This window comes from Sminthopsis crassicaudata, chromosome 4, assembly GCF_048593235.1.
Source record: "Sminthopsis crassicaudata isolate SCR6 chromosome 4, ASM4859323v1, whole genome shotgun sequence".
NCBI classification, from domain to species: domain Eukaryota; kingdom Metazoa; phylum Chordata; class Mammalia; order Dasyuromorphia; family Dasyuridae; genus Sminthopsis; species Sminthopsis crassicaudata.
The window spans coordinates 262,187,858-262,208,738 of NC_133620.1; the positions used below are offsets into that span (position 1 = coordinate 262,187,858).

The following is a 20,881-nucleotide window of genomic DNA, read 5'->3' on the forward strand; positions in this document are numbered from 1 at the left end:
AAAATGACCAGCTGGTACTTGGCCTGACTGTTGGTCAATCAATGAAAACCAGATTTGGGTTTAAGGATTTTAGGTCTTAGCCCATAAGTTCCAAGAAATCTTGCCAGTAGGAATTTAATAAGCTTGTTCATTGAATGATGGATATGAAAACCTCACTATGGATTCTCCATAATCTATCCAATGCTGTTCTGCCCTATTTTCTATAAAAAGAAAAATGGGTTAATAGTAAAGCCAAAAAAGATGAATATAGAGAATGAGGTGAATAATTACAATTTTTTAAAATTAGATCTGTGATTTCATCAGGGTAGAAAACCCATTATTAGAAAGTTTCCTCAAATGCAAACCCATACCTGAAAATCTTAAGAAAGTTGGCTGCAAGATATTGACTGGTAATGTCACACAGCCAGTATATGTCAAAGAAAGAAATAGAAGCAAAGTCTTCCTGAATCAGAGGCTGGCATTATTACATTGTAAGATCCTTAAGAGCAGGGACTATCAATTTGCCTCTTTTTGTATCCCTAGTGCTTAGTATAGTGTTTAATAAATGTTTAATTGATTGATAGCTTCCTATCCACTAGACCACACAGCCTTTCATTCAGCCTTTTAACTGTACATGTTATATGTATATACATATTTTACATACAAACACATATACATACAGACACACCAACCAAGAAAGTGCTTACCTATTTCCAGCGACATCTAGGACATGAAGTTCACTTGCTTGTGAAACTTCGGAGGGTATTCGAGTTAATCTGTTGTCACGCACAGAGAAAACAGTGAGACTGCAACATCCACCAATCTAGAGTGGAAAAAAAGACTTTTTTAAAAAAGATTTTATTCAACAATTTTAACTTTTTTTCTAATAAAATTGTGAACTTCTTATGTCTTTCAAAGAATTACTCAAGAACCCAGGATATGAAGTATGTGCCAGATTATCAACTGTTGGGGACTTTCAAATGTAACCAAATTATGACTTTAAAAAATAAATAAATAAACTGTCCGCTATAAGAAATTCTACTTTCTTGGTTAATGCAAAAGCATATAAGAATATAATAAATGCTCATGGGAAAGCAAAAACAAAAACAAAAATTATTAGAAATGTCATAATATAGAAGCATCCACTTGAGAAGGATGATTACAACAATTCCTGATCAATTTCCCCAATTTTTAATGTATAAATGTTTACCTTACTTATGCAGAAGACTCAACTACACAAAAGTAAATTTGGTAATATATATTTATTAAACTTTTAGCTGTAAGTTACTGCTAAAATATTAAATTAAACCATCTAAAATATAAGCAATTTAAGATATCTGGATTCTTTACAATTTGCAAAAAAAAAAAAAAAATGTGTAAAAATAAAATTAGCAATAACAAATGTAGGCGGGGATGTGGAAAAACTGAGGCACTAATATATGGTGGAATTGTGAACCTATCCAACCATTTTGGAGAGCAATCTGGAATCATGTCCAAAGAATTAAAAAAACTGTTCTGTTTGACCCAGCAATAAACTTGGGTCTGTTTTCCAATGGTAGCAAAAGCAAAAGCAATTGGTAGCAAAGAATTGGAAATTGAGATTCCTTTCAATTAGGGAATGGTTGAATAAGGTATAGTATATGATTGCAATGAAAAATTTCTGTGCTATAGGAAATGATGAGCAGGTTGACTTTGGAAAAACATGGAAAAACTTGAAATGAGATAATGATGAGTGAAATGGGCAGAACCAAAGACAATATTGTACACAGTAAGAGCAATATTATTCAAAGAATAACTGAACAACTAAGCTCTTCTAAGGATTATAAATATTCAAATCAGCTACAAAAGGCTATTGAAAGATGATGCTATTCACATCCAGAGAAAGAATTCATATATGGAACTATGTATTATATATTTTTTTCTCTCTATCTCGTGTGTGTGTGGGGGGGAGGGTCAAATGTGGGCCTTCTCTAGTGTGGAATTGAGAGGGAGGAAAGGAATAGTGTGGAACTCAAATGTTACCTCCCAAAAAATGAATAAATAAAATTAAGTACTTCACTGAGGCAAAATAATTTATATTTCTTATAGGGTTAGGGAAACTGATGAAAAAATTATGATCCTAAACTCATCATCTTACAGAACCTCAAAAAAACCACCACATTTTTCCTGTGGTCTATATCCTGACTAGAAGCAATTACTAAGTTCATAAAGGAAACTATTGATGTCTCTCTGAGGCATGGAAAAATTCACCAAAGGACTTCCTAAGTGAGAGGAAACAAAAGAAGTTTGTATTTTCTACTTTCTAAAAAAAGCTTTTTTTTTTTTTTTTCATTTTTCTATCAGAAACTCTTGTTTTCAATAAGAAGAAAGAGGGATATCAACTTTCTACCATAATATAAACCTTGTTAGCCACAGGATATTTTTATTCAGATTACATAGTATCTGGCTTCTTATGTATTTTTAAATTTTCTTTTTTGAAAGATAAACATGGCAAACTTTTAAATATTTAAATTTCATTTCTACACCAGAATCAGCAAGTATGTATATTAAGGTTTTTCCAATGATGACAAGTCACTATCAAAGGAAATGTAGAAGAAAACTGCCTCTAACAATTACAAGTTTTGGATTCAAATATCACCTTAGACAATTGTATCTCAGTTTTCTTATCTGTTAAATGAGGAAGTTGGATAAGATGATCTGAGGTCCCTTCCAACTTTTAAGGGAAGGGAATAAACATTTATAAAGTATCCATGTGTGACATATGACATATATATTCATATACATGTAAATATATGCAAATATTTATGTATTTATTAAATAATAATTTTGCAATAAAATGTATGTATATACTCACTAAAATTAAACTAAAAATTAATAAACTTTTATTGAGGAGACAATGTCATATAATAGAAAGAATAATCAATTTAGAGTTAGATATTCTGGTTTCAATCAGCTCTTCTACCTATTGCCTGTGTGACTGGCCAGATTGTTTTCTCTACCTGGACTTTTCTAATATAAAGTCCTTTGAACTACAAGAAGTAAGTTAAAGCATAAAAAGAGACAGGAATGAAGAAATAGCAAACAGACTAAAGTAATAATTTTTAAATCAATATTAAACAACAAAATCAAAAACTTGGAGACCTAAAGAAAATGTTTACTAAATAAATTAATTTCAGAAGAAAAACTAGTATAATTTAGGATTCATTAAATATTTATAGAACCTATGAAGAAGGATAAATCACAGTATGCCTGTCCAATATACTCCCATTTGTCTCAGGTATAATATGGAAACAAAGTCAGATCTTTTAGCTAATGAATTTTTGTTTTTACTACCACTATTGCCACTGCCTTCATCAATTAAGATGACACTGTAATGAGTGAGCCAGCAAGGTTGGCAAAAGCTTGATCATTAAAAGGACTTCTCTGCTTATCTCCATAACAGGTAACATACCTTCACAGCTCAACTCAAAGTGGCTCTGAACCAGGTCAAAAGCAATAACTCTAGCAGGGGCTTGGCCCCATTCCCAACACTGCCTCTTATCAAATTCAAATCCTTATTCTTAAGAGACTCGCCCATTCTTTTTTTTTTTTTAATTGAAATTTTTTATTTTCAAAACATATGCAAGGATAATTTTTCAACATTGACCCTTGAAAAATCTTGTGTTACAAATTTCCTTCCCTTCCCCCATCCCTCTCTGTTAAGATCAGTTCTCCAACAGCCTCCACAACTATGGATCATAACATCTGAAGGAGTTGCAGGGCAGCCTTTGCTGACACAGGTGTTGTAGACTAGGAATGAGATAAACTGGAGGGAGAGGGAAGAGGAGAGAGGTCAGACAAGTACAACAGCCTCTCAGTCTCCTGGAATCATCCTCTCACAAGAGGAGATCCATTCTGAGTTGGATGTCCAGCAGCCACTGTCAGGTGGCTCCCAAGTATTCCAACAGCTCTCCCCTATTCTCCAACACCTCTCTTAGATGGCATGTAATCCAATAAATGTAAAACATGGTTTAAAAAAAATATGTTAAATCCAATATAGGCATACATATTTATACAATTATCTTGCTGCACAAGAAAAATCAAATCAAAAAGTTAAAAAAAAAAAAAGAGAGAGAGAGCGAGAGAGAAAATAACATTCAAGCAAACCATAACAAAAAGTGAAAATGCTCTGTTGTGATCCACTCTCAGTTCCCACCTCCTCTCTGTGGGTATAGATGCTTGCTCATTCTTTCAGGCAGGCCCGGGTGACATACATTTTATTTCACTTTCTGCTCCTTATCCATCCTTTCATCAAGCCCTTATCCCTTGGACCAAAAACCATGACAGGGAAGTTTTAGCCCTTTCATTTCTCAGCCCCTGAGGGGTAATAGCCTCATTTGGTTACTATCTTAGGCAGACCTAGCAGATGTTTTACTCCTATCCCTAAACCAGTTTCTCACCATTTTGGCAAGGAGGGAAGAGGTCAAGGAAGGTTAAAGGTGGCCCCTTAGCTAAGTCTTGAAAGAGCAAAAAGATCATGGCAGGCAGAAATGAGGAGGAAATACATCCTGGGCCTAGAGGATACACAGGGAACAGCTTGGCTGGAACAAAATATGAGAAAGGAGCATGATTACTCATACCATTGTATTAAACCATTGTTATTTCTTGTATTATTGTTAACTTTTCCCGTGTTTCTCTCTTTTCCCCTTAACTAGAAGATAAGTTCCTTGAAGGCAAATAAGAGATTTTGCTGTTTTTGTTTTAAACTTCTCATAGTTCCTTAGACATAACAATGTTTAAGCAAATTATTTCAGCCTTAAGATTCTACCCAATAAGAAGTCAGCTTTTTAAATTGCTAACTGGAAATTTCTCTGGTTCCTGGAATGAATCATTGGATGTATTTGTTATTTGACTTTTTTTTTTTTAATGTGACAATGAGGTCTCGGAGTTTTACATAGCTTTTGGTGTGTCAGGGTTTGGTTTGTTTTTTTTTTTGAGAAAAAGAGGACACACTATCCAGTAAAGCATCTTTTTAATATGATGTGTTTATGTTCTGTACTTCCTTAACATTTTCCATTTCCTTTCCCACCCTAAACTCACACCCATTAGACATTGTCCAGGGGCCGATGGCATTTGTGTTAAGAGAAACTAGTCTATGCCATGAACTGTCAAAGCATCCACGTGACCTTTTGATCTCTTAATTGTTACCCAGTTTCTGTACTCCACTGCTGCTTTTATAAACTCCTGCCAATAGAAAAGCACATGTTGTTGTGAAGTATTCAGGGAACATACCTTAGTCATACTTTCAAAGTCACATTCTGTCTCCCTAGTAGCTCTCCCTGGTTCACAAACATTCACATACACAAACAAAAATAAATAAAAAAAGCTTCTTGCTTTGCTCTTCAAAGGAAAAAAAAACTTTCCAAAGAAATTCACTTCATAGGAGCCAAAACTTACCTATGGGTTTTTAGAAAATGAGTTAAATGAACTAAGTGCCAAATAAATTTGCATGTTAATTGTGAGAGAAGATTAAAAAAAAAAAAAAAAGTCTAGTCTTTTTAAGATACTTGATTCATGGCAAAATTTTCTTAGTTGAATAAAATCCACTACTAGTCTCTCTGTTATCACTCTACTCCATTCTGTCCCTTTAAAAATTCACAAAAGGTATTAGGGACCTATCACAGGATGAAAAGGAATTTTGTTGCAATAAAAATTAAAATAGTGTTAAGTTACACATTATTTTTACATGGTCTCCACATTTATTCTCTATATTTCATACCAGACTTTTGGATCTTGAATAGATGTTATAAAATGATGTCAATTTTCCATTTGTTTTGACTTTTAACTGCATTTTTAGTTAACATAAGCTCAGAAAATCAGTTTGAATTACATTGCTTGCAAATAAACAAAAACAGTTTAGCAAAGGAGAAAGAGCAAGTCCTGAAGCCCAAACACTTGGGTTTGAATCCTACCTTTGACCAGTATTGGCTGTGTGACCCTGGACAAACAGCCTAACCATATTGCTCCTAAATTACTCTCTAAAAGAGTAAGTAGTAAAATAGATGTTAATATTTCTTATCACAGGTTCAGATTCACACCACCCTCACCACATCATCCAGAAAAAAAATGGAATACATTATGTATCATCTGCCCCCCCACCCCCCAAAAAATCCTAATAAAGACTGAAATCTAGCAACTTAGAAAGCAAAATGTTTTTAGACATTTTTTCTATCAACAATAGACTATTATTTAAAATTCTGCCCACATCAAAACTGAAGCATAAATCACCAGAACCAATGCTGGCTTAATCTCTGAAATCACTACATTTACTAAACTATGCTAGGTCCTGGCAATAACAAGGTGAATAAGCAATACCATGCAAAAGTGAAGAGATAGCTGAGGTCAGATAGTCTGATCAGGTGGGGACTATGGTTAGCAAGGCTTCCTGACTTCCTCCAGCAGCACTGAGCAATGTGGGACATGGAGGGAAGAATGAGGTTAATAGATAATAATTATCCAGCACTGGGCCTAGCAAGACAGGGAAAGAAGGATAAAAGGAGGGGAAGAAAGGGATTCAGGGATAGACAAAAGGATCAAGACTATGGAAGGGAGAAGGAAATGAGGCCAAAGGACTGGAGATTATCAGGATGGTGGAAAGTAGGTGCAGAGAAGTGGAGATTATGAGAAAGAAAGACAGGATATGATACTGAATGAAATAGTCCCTATCCCCATGGAGATTATAATCTACTTTGAGGTTCCCTTCAGCTATCCCCTACTATGAAGCTGTCTCTAATCAATGCTTTCCTGCTACCTCGTTATTATATTTACTTGTCTCTGTTGCCTAGAAGAATGTGAGATCCTTGAGGAAAAGGACTATATTAGTTTTTGTCTTGCTCATCCTCCAGTTCATATACCTGCAAATGGTAGAAATTAAATAAATATTTGCTGATTTGAAATGAAGAATAGAACAGAAAGAAAGGCAGAGGACCTGAGTCCAACTAGGTTCACCACCTCCTACTTAGGCGATTAGGGTAAAGTCATTTAACCTTTTTGATTGTTGATTTTTGATTACTGTGCCACAGTTCTCTTTTATTATCCTGACTCAGTTTCCCTAATTATCCTGACTCAGTTTCCCTAAATTGTCCTGTCTTAGTTCCTAATTGTTCCTGGCAATGCTGCAATACCACTCCCTCCTAATCAGCAGAATATTTGATAAGGATAAAAGATCTTCCATCTTAGACATCATGACTCCAGCCCTTCCCTACTTATCAGAATGCCTCTCCCAATCCCAGAATGTCTGGAGCTTCCCCCCACCCTGTCAGAGTCCAGTTCCCAGAGTCTCTGCACCCTGACTCCGCCCCTGCTTCTGTTTATCCTCTATATCTAAGCCACATGTATATATGTCATTGAGAAAGCACATTCATGGCTGCATTCTTGGAAAAGATAGTCTCATTCAGCCCAGGGATCAAACCATGGATCCATTTGGTCCCAGGAAATCTCCCTTTCAAATAAAATATTAAATACTTTCTAATCTCTATCTTGCCTCAGTTTCTCAGGCATTACATGATTTCCCATCTGTTAAATTAAACAATAGACTATAATCTTGTCAGATTTTTGCCAGCTTTAATAATAGCACAGTCAGAGAATGGGAATTTTGAGCAATGGATTTTAAAAGTAAAAGTTTCATGTTTTGTTTGGCCTGATATGACAGAATAAAGGTGAATTTAAGTTTGTTATAATGAAAAAATTCCTTAAAATGAGGGTCAAATAATAGAGGAGGAATGGGCTGCTTTGAGAGGTGGTCGGTTCCCTCTCCCTGAAGGTCTTCAAAGGCAAGACAATCACTTTTCAGGTATGTTGTGAATGGGATTCTTGTACAGATTGAATTGGGTAACCCCAAAAGTTATTTCTAAGTTCCATATCTCTGCCCTCAATCAACCATGGACAGTTGATACAAAGGAGAATAAAGAAAGGATGGCATGGATAAGAGACAAAGAACTAAGAGGGCAGATGTTGAGGTCATTGAGGATGAAATGGGCAAAGTCATGGAGAAGATGATAAATGTCCTTAAATCAGGAAAGAAGGCAGTATAATCAGATGTTATGAACTTCAGAGAAGGTGGATATGCTAAGCAATGGTAGCAGAACCAGAGAAAGTAGGAAAAACTAAGGAGTATGTCGAATTCTCTCCCTGGCTCTTTTGGGATAGAGAAAAGGAGGAGGCCAGTTCCAGAAGAGGTAGTAAAAGATATCTGTTATCCTCTGGGGAAAGTTGAGTTTCATTAAGGGGTAGGAACCTATGGAAGGAAAATAAGATGAACAGATATTGTCAACAACAAAATTTGTATGGAAGGGGGTGAGGGGATTCAAAAGGCAGAATAGATTGGTTAAGGAAGACTGGGAAATGGAAGTCATTAGCACAGATCATGGGTCAGCAAACTACAAAAATGGATAAATAAAGTTATATTTAAAAATTCTTAATTCATTGAAAGCCAAAGTTTGCTGACTCCAGAAAGTTATCATAAAGCTTCCTCTTACCATTCTGGACCCAATTCAGTATCTTTGTCATGAAAAAGACAATTTTTATACATAGAAAATCAGTCTCAGATCATCCATAGTACCATCTAGAATCAGTCCTTCAAATACAGTATTTAGAATGTACTCAGAAAGCTCCATTTTATACTTAATCAGTTCCCTTTCACTTGTTTCCAGAACATATTTATTCTCCAGTATTCATTCATTCAAAAGGCATTTAAGTGCTTGTGAAGAAGGTGAGGGAGAAAGGGGAGGAGATATTTAGAGGGGAAAGGCTAGAATAAAAACTCGACTGCCCCAGCCTCCAGGGTATCTACATTCTGTTGTTCTGGATTAAGCCCCATCTCCAGTACAATTAGTACATCTCCAGAAGCAATTAGCACCAAGTTGTTAAAAAGAATTTCATCTGGAATTAATAGGACAAGGGAGATAAACTTGACATCCAGCATTTGGCCACCTTTGGTTTTCTGCTCTATTTTCTGGTCACCTCTGTTAAATCAACTTACTTACAACCTGCCTTGATTTGCATTTTTAAGATACTTTTCAGATACTTAAGCTGGGAACTTCCCAAACTGTTTTGTTAAACCTAGATGGAAACCAATTTTTTCCAGAATATCTTTAAGCCAGTCTGAACATTTCAATATACATCTGGTTCCCACCTCTATTTCCCTTCCTCCAAGGAGAAACCCCCAAGGTTATATTTCCTCTATAAAAAGATGTGCTTTTGATGATTTTTGCTGAATTTTTTCCAAGAGTAAGCCTAATAAACACTCTTTACCTCATAACATCTTTCCTCTACTGGTTTCTTCCTCCTATTTAATGGTGAGTTCCATTAGGCAACTCACCTTTCCCCCTATTAATTTACACTAATAACCAGCACAACTTTGTAATTTATGATGGATGTCTTGTCATGGTAATTCTGTAGCAAACTGAATTTCTACTATATTTTCAATTTTTTGCTCTCCAAAAACTATTTCTATATACCAATCTTGATGCTTATTCTACCTCATCCCTCTTCTGGGATCATCATTCTGAATTGTAGCCATAGTTTGATAGTATTGTAGATATGCATTTTTAGGAAATTGGGTAAAGGCTACAGTAAACCCAGGGCATACCCAGGAAGTTGTTTCTTAATATATTCCAGATATCTGCCCATTTTCTTGGGATTTGTGGCTCTCTTTCTCTCTCTCCTAAAAATCTGAGGCATGCCTAGTACAGCAAAGAAGGTAAATGGAACCTTTCCATCAGACAGACAAAACAGTGCTGACAAATGGCTATGAAGTACAAGTCAGATGAGCCATCTGTGGTGCTTTATTGCTCTCAGAATTCTGAATCATCTGGGAAATTTCATTCACAGAAAAAAAGCATTCTTGTGAGAAAGAAAAATTTGAATATATTCAACACACAAAAAGCGAACTTGGATTATGGGCCATGCAGCCATGAGCAAAGTTCAACTTAAGACAGAAATTTTCAGTGATTTACAATGAGGAACACAGCAAAGCATCCAAGAGGAATGAAGTCCATCATGCATTCAAATCATAGAATAGAAGTTATTGCTGAGACTACAAGCTGAACAATACTTACAGGGTTACAAGGTTACCTGACTTTTAAAAATTTCCAAGCAGCTAACAATTAAGAAAACAAGAGACATACATTTGAATGACAAGTTTACCACTAATACAAATATTGCCACAAACCTATTTTTTAAAAAAATTATCATGAAGCAGACAGTACATACATTTTCCCTCCCCAGTTTTTTCCCCAAGAATAACTCACAAATAAGAGCTATTTCTGACTTAACTATAATAACAAAATGACAACAGACAATACTATCTTTCAAAACACTAAGCAGTGGAGGGAAAAAAGGCAAAATCAAAAACACTGCGCATCATGCTATTGTCAATCACTTCAACTGTATAAGTATGATGTATCTCAGCACACTCCTATTCCCTCAGGACATCAATCAACTGCTTATAAGGGAAGGTGCTCATTTTCACAAAACAACACAGAATCCAACAATAGCAGAATTTGATTAGATGGTATAGAGTTAGCACAGTGAGCCACAAATGCAGACAAGCTACACACACATTCCAAGGCAACCACTCTCATGTCCCAGAAAGGTCCAGGGAAGAAAGCAAGAAAGCCAAAGCAGCGACCACTATGACGCAAAGAGAGCCAGAATGCTCGTTGTGGCTTGGCTGCTCCATCTCAACCACTGGGGTCAAGAGCTCAAAGGCTTCTTTCTAGACTGCCAAGATATTATCATAAAGACTTGAAGACATATGTTCAGCACATTTTCTCTTTCATTTATTATACACGTGCATGAATGGATGCACCTAAGGTTCATTTTTTTTAAAACTAAAACATTCAATGTTTTAACAGGTAAGAGGAAAAATACATGAGGGAAAATACAAAAAAGGGACAGGATGTGAAAGCAAAAATCCTTTAGAGTCTGGGATCCTCTCCAACAACTAGAAATGGAAGTTTCCCTAATATATTTAAGCTAGAACATAGGGTTATAATCAGAACTTTTAAAAAAGATATTTAATAAAAGCAATATAAAACAATAAGCACAAAAATATGAAAAATTCCAGAGTTGTATACCTGCATTCAAAAGGTAACGAAGAAAGAGTTTAAAATAGGTTAAATCATTGATTTTTTTTTTTTAATGGTATCTGACTTTTCAGTTTCCCTTTGGAGATTTTCTTGGCAAAGATAATGGACTGATTTTCAATTAGCTTCTCCAGCTCATTTACAATTTGAAGAAAATGAGATTAAGTGATTTGTCCAAGACCACTCAACTGTATCTGTATCTGCAGCCATATTTGAATTCAGGTTTTCCTGATTCCAGGGCCAGAACCTATCCACTGAACCATCTAGCTCATGGGTTAAACTGCCAAGGCTAATATTCATTAGCTAACTTTCACAGGATTATAGATTTAGAGTTAAAGAGACACTAAAAGACATCCAGCATGACCTTCATTTTATAGATTTGGAACCTGAGATCCAAAGAAGTTATTTTATGATTTGTCCAGAATTTACAAGATCACTGATAAATGGGATACTGCTTAAACTCCTAAAAGGCAACAAAAGTCAAAGACATTCTCTTAAGGTAAAAATAGAAATAAAGAAGATAAGACATTGAACATTATGTGAGGAAAAAAAAAAAATCTTAGTCTAGAATTTGTTCTCATGAAATTAGCTGAATCTAAGAAAAAAAAATTAATGGTGATTATTTATTATGTTGTATTAATTATATATGAATAATCACTCATGTAGATTTCACAATTAACCAGAAAACACTACTTAAGTCTACTAAAGAGATTTCTAATGCTATGTATTTATCCTAACTTAGAACTTAAGGCATACTGAAAAGAACTGAGGCTTCTTTTGTTGGCTTACATTCCTTCAGTCTTCTGGGATCATCATTCTAATGGTGGCCATAATTTGATAACATTGTGGCACTTTTAGGAAATTGGGCAAAGCCTGCAGTAAACCCAGCACATACCCAGGAAATTATTTCTGAATATATTCTAGAAAACTGCCCATTTTCTTGAGATTTGTGACTCTCTTTCCTAAAATTTAAGCACAAACAAAATTCAGTTTAACTATCACGCAAGAGAGAGACAAATATGGTATGATATGAGGAAAGACGTCCTAAATTTTCATCTATCCAAAAGTAGAATTGGCTTCCTCAAGCTAACATAATGAAAGTGAAAACTGGATGACAATTTGGAAAGGGTATTGCAGAGGGGATTCCTGTTCAAGTAGATTAGATCACACAAGTGACTATGATTTTTATAAAGACTTTAATTAGTTGGATTCTGTCTGGTTAACTTAACCTTTCTTTGTAATTTAAAAGGTTTAAGTCTTTATTCTAGGAAACAGCCTTAAACTTAAATGTGAATCACATTATCATCTATTTGCAAATTGTGAATGCAATCCATTTATAAAAACACTCTTACCCTGCTAAGATAAAATAAGAAACCTTTAAAAATTGAAAAAGTCATTGAAAATCCCCAGCATGAACTCAGCTGGAGTTCTGGGTCCTGGAAGGTGGCACTGGAGATGGATGAGTTGCAATGAACTGACATGAGAGGAAGGAGAGAAAATGCCTAAAGAATCTGAGGACTATCAGTATTGGAAAGGGAGGCTGTGTCATTTTGAGTCACCTGAGCCACCTGAGCTTCATCAAGAGTTAGGAATTATGAAAGCAAGCATTTAACTTGAACTGTTTACTGAGAACACATAGTTCTTGAAGGCAGTCCTGGATCAATTTGCAAAAAAGTCAAAGTCTAAATATCTTAGTTGAGAGGAAGATAGAAGCAACATTGAAAATAAAGGAAAACTGAGATTTAAATACCAAAAATTCTATAGAAAGAAAATATCTTAAAGCTTGAGGAATAAATAATAGACAAGACATAGGACAGACAATTAAGGTCAATTTGCTTCTTGTTAGCAGTCCATGATAAAGTAAAAGTTTGATGATATGAGTTATAATTAGCTTTAGAAAGTACTTAACTCTAGAAATCACCACCTCCATATTGCTGTTGTGTTGAATTGTGTCTAATTCTTCATGACTCCATTTATGATTTTATTGGCAAAGATAATTGGAATAGTTTGCTGTTTCCTTCTTCAGCTCATTTTATAGCTAAGGAAACTGAGGCAACCAGGGTTAAGGGTCACACAGTAAGTGCCTGAGGCCAGATTTAAATTCAGGCCTTCCATACTCAAGGCCTGTCTTGCTATCTGCTATATCATCCTAGTTGTCCTTTAGCTCCATATTACTTTCCTCTACATACAAGCTCTCTCTAGATTCTTAAACACTGGGATCTTCAAATACTCAAATCCTTCCCACATCAGTCCGCTCTAGTTGCTCTGGGATTATTCCCCAACCTAAGCCTCAGAACTAGTAACTTATATGTTCATATTACTAGCCTCTTAGACTCCCTGGACTTTCATCAAGACTGGTACAATTCTCAGTCCTAGATAGTATCTGCTTTATCGATTCTTGCTTCTGGAACAATTATTAATACTAATTAACAATTATTTTTAGTAGTGTGTCATTAGCCCCTTGCTCTTCGACATGCTTGCTCTCTTGAGGAGTTCATTTCTTCTCTTATCTTTCATAATCCTCTCTTTAGCCAGTATTTCCAAATATCCTCACCTTCTCATTTGGACTTGGATCATTTTTTAAAATTGTCTATAGGAAAAATTAACTTGGATATTTTACCACCATGACAGACTCAACATAAAAATTCTGTCTCCCATCTTCCTTCCCAACCTGTATCCTTTACCTATTTCTGTCAATGATACAGTGTTCTCTGTTCCCCAAAGTTGAAACTCTAGTCTTTTCAAGCCTTCTTCTTTCACCTCCTACAAATCCTACTAATTTTTCCTTTTTCTTTCTAAAAACCCCTTCTTTCTTTATATTTTGCTTATTCAACCAATCACTCTTCCAACAACTATTATTAATCATCCAGTATGTGCCAAGAACTGTGCTTTGTTTGTGGACATAAAAAAGACAAAAATAAATTGTTTAAACCCCCCAGAAGCTTAAATCCAAAATTTCATCATTTCAAGCATCCTAGCTTCAATCCCTCTTCAATGACATCCACTCTTCCACACAGATACCAGATTGTTAACAATTATTTCTTCAGTGTTATTCCTGTGTCTATAGAGACCTAGAATACTTCCATAACCTCAATCAATTATGTTCATATTTCTAAACTCTACATCCAAAGTCTTCTAATAGCTGGACTCAATACCTATCCATACTCATTATCCAATTTCTTGCACATAATTTTTTCTGTTAGTATTAAAAGGATCACTGGTTTTCATTTATTGATTAAAATCCACAATTAAAAAAAAAAAAAAACATATATGCCCAAACTGTTCAATTTTCACTTCCTTTTTAAAAGTATCAACACCTCTGTAGACATACAAAAGTATACCTACCTCTTTTGGTAAGGACACTAATTTGTTTCTGTCTGCATTCAAGTTGCTCAACTTCTTTAGTTTTCCAATGCTTTTGGGCAATGTCTGTTTTAATAAGAACAATTTATTATTGTTTAAAAAATAATATTTACTATCCATGCAAAGAGAATTTTTAAAAATTAACAAAGACTAATTTTTCAAAAGAAAACAAGTTATTTTTTCACTGAAGGTCTTATTGTACATATTATTTTTGTGATTACTAACATATTACAAGCTGTTGTACTATTATTATGCTAGCTCTTACATTGCATGAACCTTTACATGAGGCATAAATTTAAGCTAAGCTTTGAAATTAGAATGTGACTGATCTAAATTACTATCTTTGGCACAGGAAATAATTAATAACAATAATAATAATCCTTTATATGGTCTAACTTTAAGATTTACAAGGCACTTTACAAATAGTATTATGTTATCCTCATAACATTCCTGGAAAATAGATATTTATATAGTGCTTACTCTGTAATTCACTTAGATGTGCCAGACACTATGCTAAGTACTTTATTTGATCCTCACAACAACCCTGGAAAGTAATGTTATTATTATCCCCATTTTACAGATGAAGAAACTAAAGCAAAAAGGTTAAATGACTTTCCAGGGTTACATAACTATTAAGTATCTGGAGCTGTCTTTGCATTCCAATCCATTTAAATCCAGGCCCACATTCTATTTGCTGTGCCACTTGTCTGACAGGAAAACATCTAATGGAAAAAAAAAAAAAAAAAGATGCTAGTAATCTCCAACAGATAATAAATCCATACCTTCCTGGGACTAGAATCAAACATTTTGAGTGGGAAAGAGTCATAAAGGTCACTGACTCCAGCTTCCAAAGCCCAGATTTGCCTAAGTAATTAGAATCTGAATCCAGATTCTTTGGCTCTAAACCTTGGTGTTTTTTTCCCCACCATGTTATGCTGCCTCCCTATCTTGTGACAGAAGGATAGAAAGTATTATGGAAGGCAAGCAGAATTTGATAAGGAAAGTCACAAGAAGGAGAGCAATGTATGAAAAGGAAGAAAGTGTAACAAGTAAGAAAAAAATATATAGAATGATGCCGAATTGATTTGTGTTCAGAAAGTCTGAATTTTTTTTAATAATCCAAACCCTGCCTAGTCTTAAAAGAGAATTTTTTCTTCTAAAATTGTAAATAACTAGCAAAGAAGTTGATAAAAATGTGACAGAGGGCCACAATCTAAGCTATGCTTTGAAATGCACCAATTGACTCCAACTACCCCAACACTGCCTGTTTCAGTTTGTTCACCCCTAAATTTGCTACTCTTTATTGGGGTATAACCTATAGCTTTCCTTGTAATAAAACCATTATGAAATCACAGAATCAGAGCTGAGGGCTCCAAAGTCATCTAGTTCAATCCTTTTCTTTTGCACTAATCAGGCTCAGTCTAACTGTTCATATGGACTATTTGTGCTTGACCTGTGGTAGAGCCTTGAGTTCATATTGGTCTGATCAACCATAGTTCAAAATCAACATCATTTTGGTCCTTCTTGAGAACAAAGGACAACAATCAACCAATTAGGTCCAGAGTGCTGAACTGGCTTGTCCAGATTCATGTAGATAGTAGTGAAATCAATTTGAAGCAAGTTCCTCTGACTCTAAAATTAGAGTTTATCTTCTGGTACCATCATATGATATAGAGGAAAAAGCAAGAAGAAATAGGAAGAACTATGAGAGGAAAAGAAAGAAAAGGAAAGGAGGAAAAAAAAAGAATGAAAGGAATGGAGAGCAGAAAAAAAGGGGAATGGGAGAACTGGAGAACATATGGGAAGAAAGAAGCAACAAAAAAAATGAATAATGACCAAAACTAAAACTTTCTTTTAAAAGTAAACAATAACATAGTCTCAAGTCTTTCTAGTCTGTTTTTCTTTGTATCACACTACATTAATTATGATTTGTATTTCATGCTTTTCCATCTTAACAAGTATTTAGCACAATACTAGAGATCAAAAATATAATTAATGAATGCTTGTTGAATCATTTAATAACAGGATAAGAAAAAGATTTAAAATTTTAAGATTTAATTTTCCTGAGTATGTGAATGAACTGGTTCTAAATGTTTAACTAAAAATAGCATTAATAAAAATTTGTATTGAAAAATAAATAAATTAAAATAAAAGTATACTATAAAATTAAAAAAGATTAAAGGAGAAAAAGAAAGAAAATATTGAACAGAAAAGAAGAGGAAAAAAAGATGAATAATAAATAACCCATGATCTTTCTAAAGGAGAAGTAAAAATAGAATGAAGAGGTTATACTGTTGTTGTAGTACAATTAGAAATTGTCATAGAGTTTCTAGACTATGAAATATATTTAAAGTGTTAGGATAGTTACAGATAGCATTATCTCTCCCAATTCAAGAACTAGAAAAGAAATAGATTGGGAGTGATTGGGAAAGCCAAGGTCTCTTGGTAAGAGGGAATGGGGGAGAGAATATAAATCAGCCTTTGCCCTCAAGGAACCTAGCTTCTATTGGAGAATATATGCATAATAATAGGTATACAAGGTAATCATAGGGATGAGGTATGAGAATAGGAAAAACTCAGGAGTGCTGAACTTGGAATGTTGTGCCATTGTGTTTGATCTTGGACCTGTGTTTATCTAAGAAAGGTCAGTTAACTTCTCTAAGTCTCTTTATGAGGAGGTAAACTAGAATCCCTCTAAATGCATTTTCTTTCTAGATCTGTGATCCTAAGAACTCTGTCAATAAACTCATTTTGGAAAAAATCTTTCTTCTCATTAAGCCTAAGTTTTCTCATCAGTAAAATGAAGGATGACATCTAAGATCTTTTCTACTCTACAAATTTACAATCCTCTGGTTATTCTAGCCAAGTGATCAATTCAATGGCCTTCTTTTTTTAAAAGTGAGTATATTTATGAAATGGTATTTAGGAAAATTATTTCAAAATGTAGTGTTCAAAGGCAAAATCATATAGTAAAATGTCATTAATACTGACAAGCTGAGAATAATCTAAATTTATGAATAGGTTTTCATTATATTAATGAAGTAAATTTAATTATTGCTACAAAAGGGATATTATTAATTAGAGAATGTTTTGATTAATAAAGATATTTAAACGAGTATTTCCTAAGTTATAGAAGCAATAATTACATTTTGCTGAAAACAATTTGCTGAAAAACATAATTCTCCAAGCAGTTAAAATATTCAGCTTTAAATAAATTAATTGCACAAATCTTTTCTACTGGGCTAGTAAAAAGGTCATTTCAACCCAGCTAACCACAAATATCAACTGCATGGAGTCCATCAAGATTTCACTGGATAGCCAAAACTGTGGACCTCCTACCCTCCCTACTATAAGCAGCAAAACAGCTAAATAGCAAGAAACCACTCACCAGAAGTTGATTTTCAGTCAGAACAAGTTCAGTGAGACTTTCGCATTCTCCAATTGCTTCTGTTAGCTGCACAAGTCTATTCTGATCAGTCTTTAAGATTGACAGTTTCTTTAACTTTCCTGTAAGAATATAATTTTTAAATGAGTGGAAAACACCAGTTGGAACATCAGATGGAGAGGAGCTATTATAGAGTCAGGTATAAAGTATCCCAAAAGTCTTAGTATGGTTTCAAGCATTAAAGTTTAAAACTTCACTAAGATTCTTGGAATACATGAAGAGCTGGCCTTGAAGTTAAGGAAGACCAAAGCCCCAGCCTATCCTCTGACAGATACTGGCTAAGAAAGTAAGTTACAGATGACTTGTTATACTAAACAACATTAATGAAGAGAATTTTCATACCATGAGTTCACCATTTTGATGAACCAAGCCCCAGAATAAAGGCGGAAAAACTTCAGTCAGTTACTCTTTGAGCAAACATTCCAAGTTTTTTGTCTAAGCTGGCATGGAAAAAGCCACATTTTGCTATTAGTTTGCTCAGCTTCTCAAAATATAAAACTAAATTTTATTTACCAAATAATTCAATAACAAATTTAAAACTGATTTTTGAACAGAAAACCAAAGTAGCATAGTAGCTACAAAGCAATTACTCCAAAATGTTGAAATTGGTATGTACTTCCTCCTTTTCTTCCCTCTTAGAATTCATCACATGGTTTTAGGACATAACTCAGAGTCTACCTTCTCCAGGATGGCTTCCTTTATTTCCCCAGTTAATAACTGTCTCTTCCTCCTAAAATTATTTTGTTTTTATTATTATTAAAATTTATTATTATTTATTATTATTAAATTTATTGTTATTAAAATTATTATTTTTGATTACTTTACATTTCCTTAAAAGTATAAACATTATTTTCTCCCCAGAGAAGGTGGAGAATGTTTTGTCTTTATGTCTCTAATGTCTATCACAATGTCTTCCTTATTAATAAATGTCTGTTGAACTGAACTTTGGAAGGAATGAACTATATCTTCCTTATTTTTATCACTATGTTAGCCATGAGGGAAAATTTTAAAAATAAAAAGGACACAGTTATACTGAATGAATGAATGAATGACAAGCAGGAAAATTTAACAGAATTTCTATCTTCATGGAAAGCAATAATGTTTTTCAAGTCACCTGCAAATTATCTTTGGTATTTCACTTTCCCCCATACCCACATCCAATGTACAGCATGTCTCAAAAGTCTCTGTGTAGTAAAACTGCAATGTATTGTCTTGTACTGTCGATTCTTGACAATTCTACCTCAACATTTCTTGCTCTAATCCTCTTTTGTCCACTTAGCTGACTGGCTAGCTCCACAAAGATATTCAATGATAGAGATAATTTTTGAATTAATCTGTTTCTGATTATTTTAAGGAGGGCACTGTGTAAACCTTAAGACATTCTAAATGTGAGCGGCTCTTAGTGACTGTAAGGTCTAGGAAAAGAAAAATGAAGATGCCCTTGTTATTTACTGAGACCAGCTAGTATTAAGGAGCCCTTTCCAAAGCAAAGTCAGAATACAGCCCCTACCTTAAAGATGAGACAATCATCTTAGGGAAAAATAACATTAGTCTCATCTTATGCATTACTGTCACAGGGAGTGAAGATAACTGTTTTGTTTTCAAAGAATTCCACTAAATTCTTGTGCAAGCCTATGCAATCATTAATTTTGTAATGACCTTCCCAAGAGTTTACCACACTCCCTGTGTGACAAATAGCATATCACCATTAACTTTACAACACACACAGAACTCCTTGCCTAACTTAAAGTTTTCTATCACTTCAAGATTTTTTAAAAATCTTTTTTTTGCTAGCTGTGTGACCCTGGGCAAGTCACTTAATCCCCAGCCTCAGGAAAAAAAAAAAAAATCTTTTTTTTGGAAAGAAGGAAGGTCCAAATTTGAGATTTAATTTGACTAATTTTCTTTTAGAAGGGGGGGGGACCTATAGTATTAAAGAGTTGCCTATTATACCAAATGATATGGCATTTCCCCAGTATGTGCCAGAAGTGGACATCATAAAATCCAAGTCTTCACTTTGAGGCCAGGTCTTATTCACTCATTCACATTCATTAGCTTGAGGATATTTAATTCTCTATAAATACTACATCATTTGTTTTTAAGATTTTTGTTTTCTTTTGACCAACTTTTTTTTTTTTTTGAGTGCCTCAAGTTTCATAAATGTACTTGCCTGACACTGCTCCATGCTAGTAACTGAAAATATCACAAATACAAGAAAGTAGGTAGATAGAAATGTTTGTATAATATTGCAATTGCTACTGGGAAAGCTGACTGCAAAATGATTTTTTCAGTATCTGAAAGGTTCTTTCAAGTTTCCTTCTTCTCTTATCAAGTATTTAAATTTGGCTAATAATGATATAATTAAAATGCATGATTTCTCACTTTTTTCAATGTATTTTGTTGATATATGCTAAAACCACATGAGATGTAGTAAAAAGAGCTCTGTCAGAGTTAGACAAACAGGTTTCAAATTCTAACTCTGTCCTTGACTATCCATGTAACTCTGGGTTAGCCACTTAATCAGGTCTCTCTGTGTATACAAGGAAGGTGATACTATTTGTACTCTTCACTTTTTAGGAGAGAAATGAAATTTATAAATAATAAAACATAACAGAAATGTGGTCCATTCCTATCCTATGTTACCTCATTTTCCTGAACTACCTAAGGACAGGCAATGTGATCTAGAATGAAATGTTAAGACTTGGAGCTAGAAAGACCTGTGTTTAAGTCTCTCCTTAACAGCAATTTGAAACTTTCAAACTGTGCAAACCCTTTAATGCAACAATGTCTCTACCGAGTCTTTATCCCAAAAAGATCATAAAAAGGGAAAAGGTCACATGTGTGAAAATATTTGTAGCAGCTCTTTTTGTGATAGCAAGGAACGGGAAACTGAGTGGATGTCCATCATTTGGAGAATGGCTGAATATACATTATGGTATATGAAGGTAATAGAATATTATTGTTCTAT

General features: G+C 34.3%; 1 protein-coding gene across 2 annotated transcripts in view; it reads right to left on the reverse strand.

The window, feature by feature from the left end:
* LRRC1 (leucine rich repeat containing 1) overlaps positions 1-20,881 on the reverse strand; it is a 160,515-nt gene that overhangs the window by 20,459 nt on the left and 119,175 nt on the right. For both annotated transcript variants that reach the window (XM_074310636.1, XM_074310637.1), the window contains 3 exons: positions 17,857-17,975; positions 14,451-14,534; positions 687-802 (listed from right to left, as the gene is read on the reverse strand). In XM_074310636.1, coding sequence (XP_074166737.1) covers positions 687-802; positions 14,451-14,534; positions 17,857-17,975 — 319 coding nt within the window. The remainder of the gene's footprint in view (positions 1-686; positions 803-14,450; positions 14,535-17,856; positions 17,976-20,881) is intronic.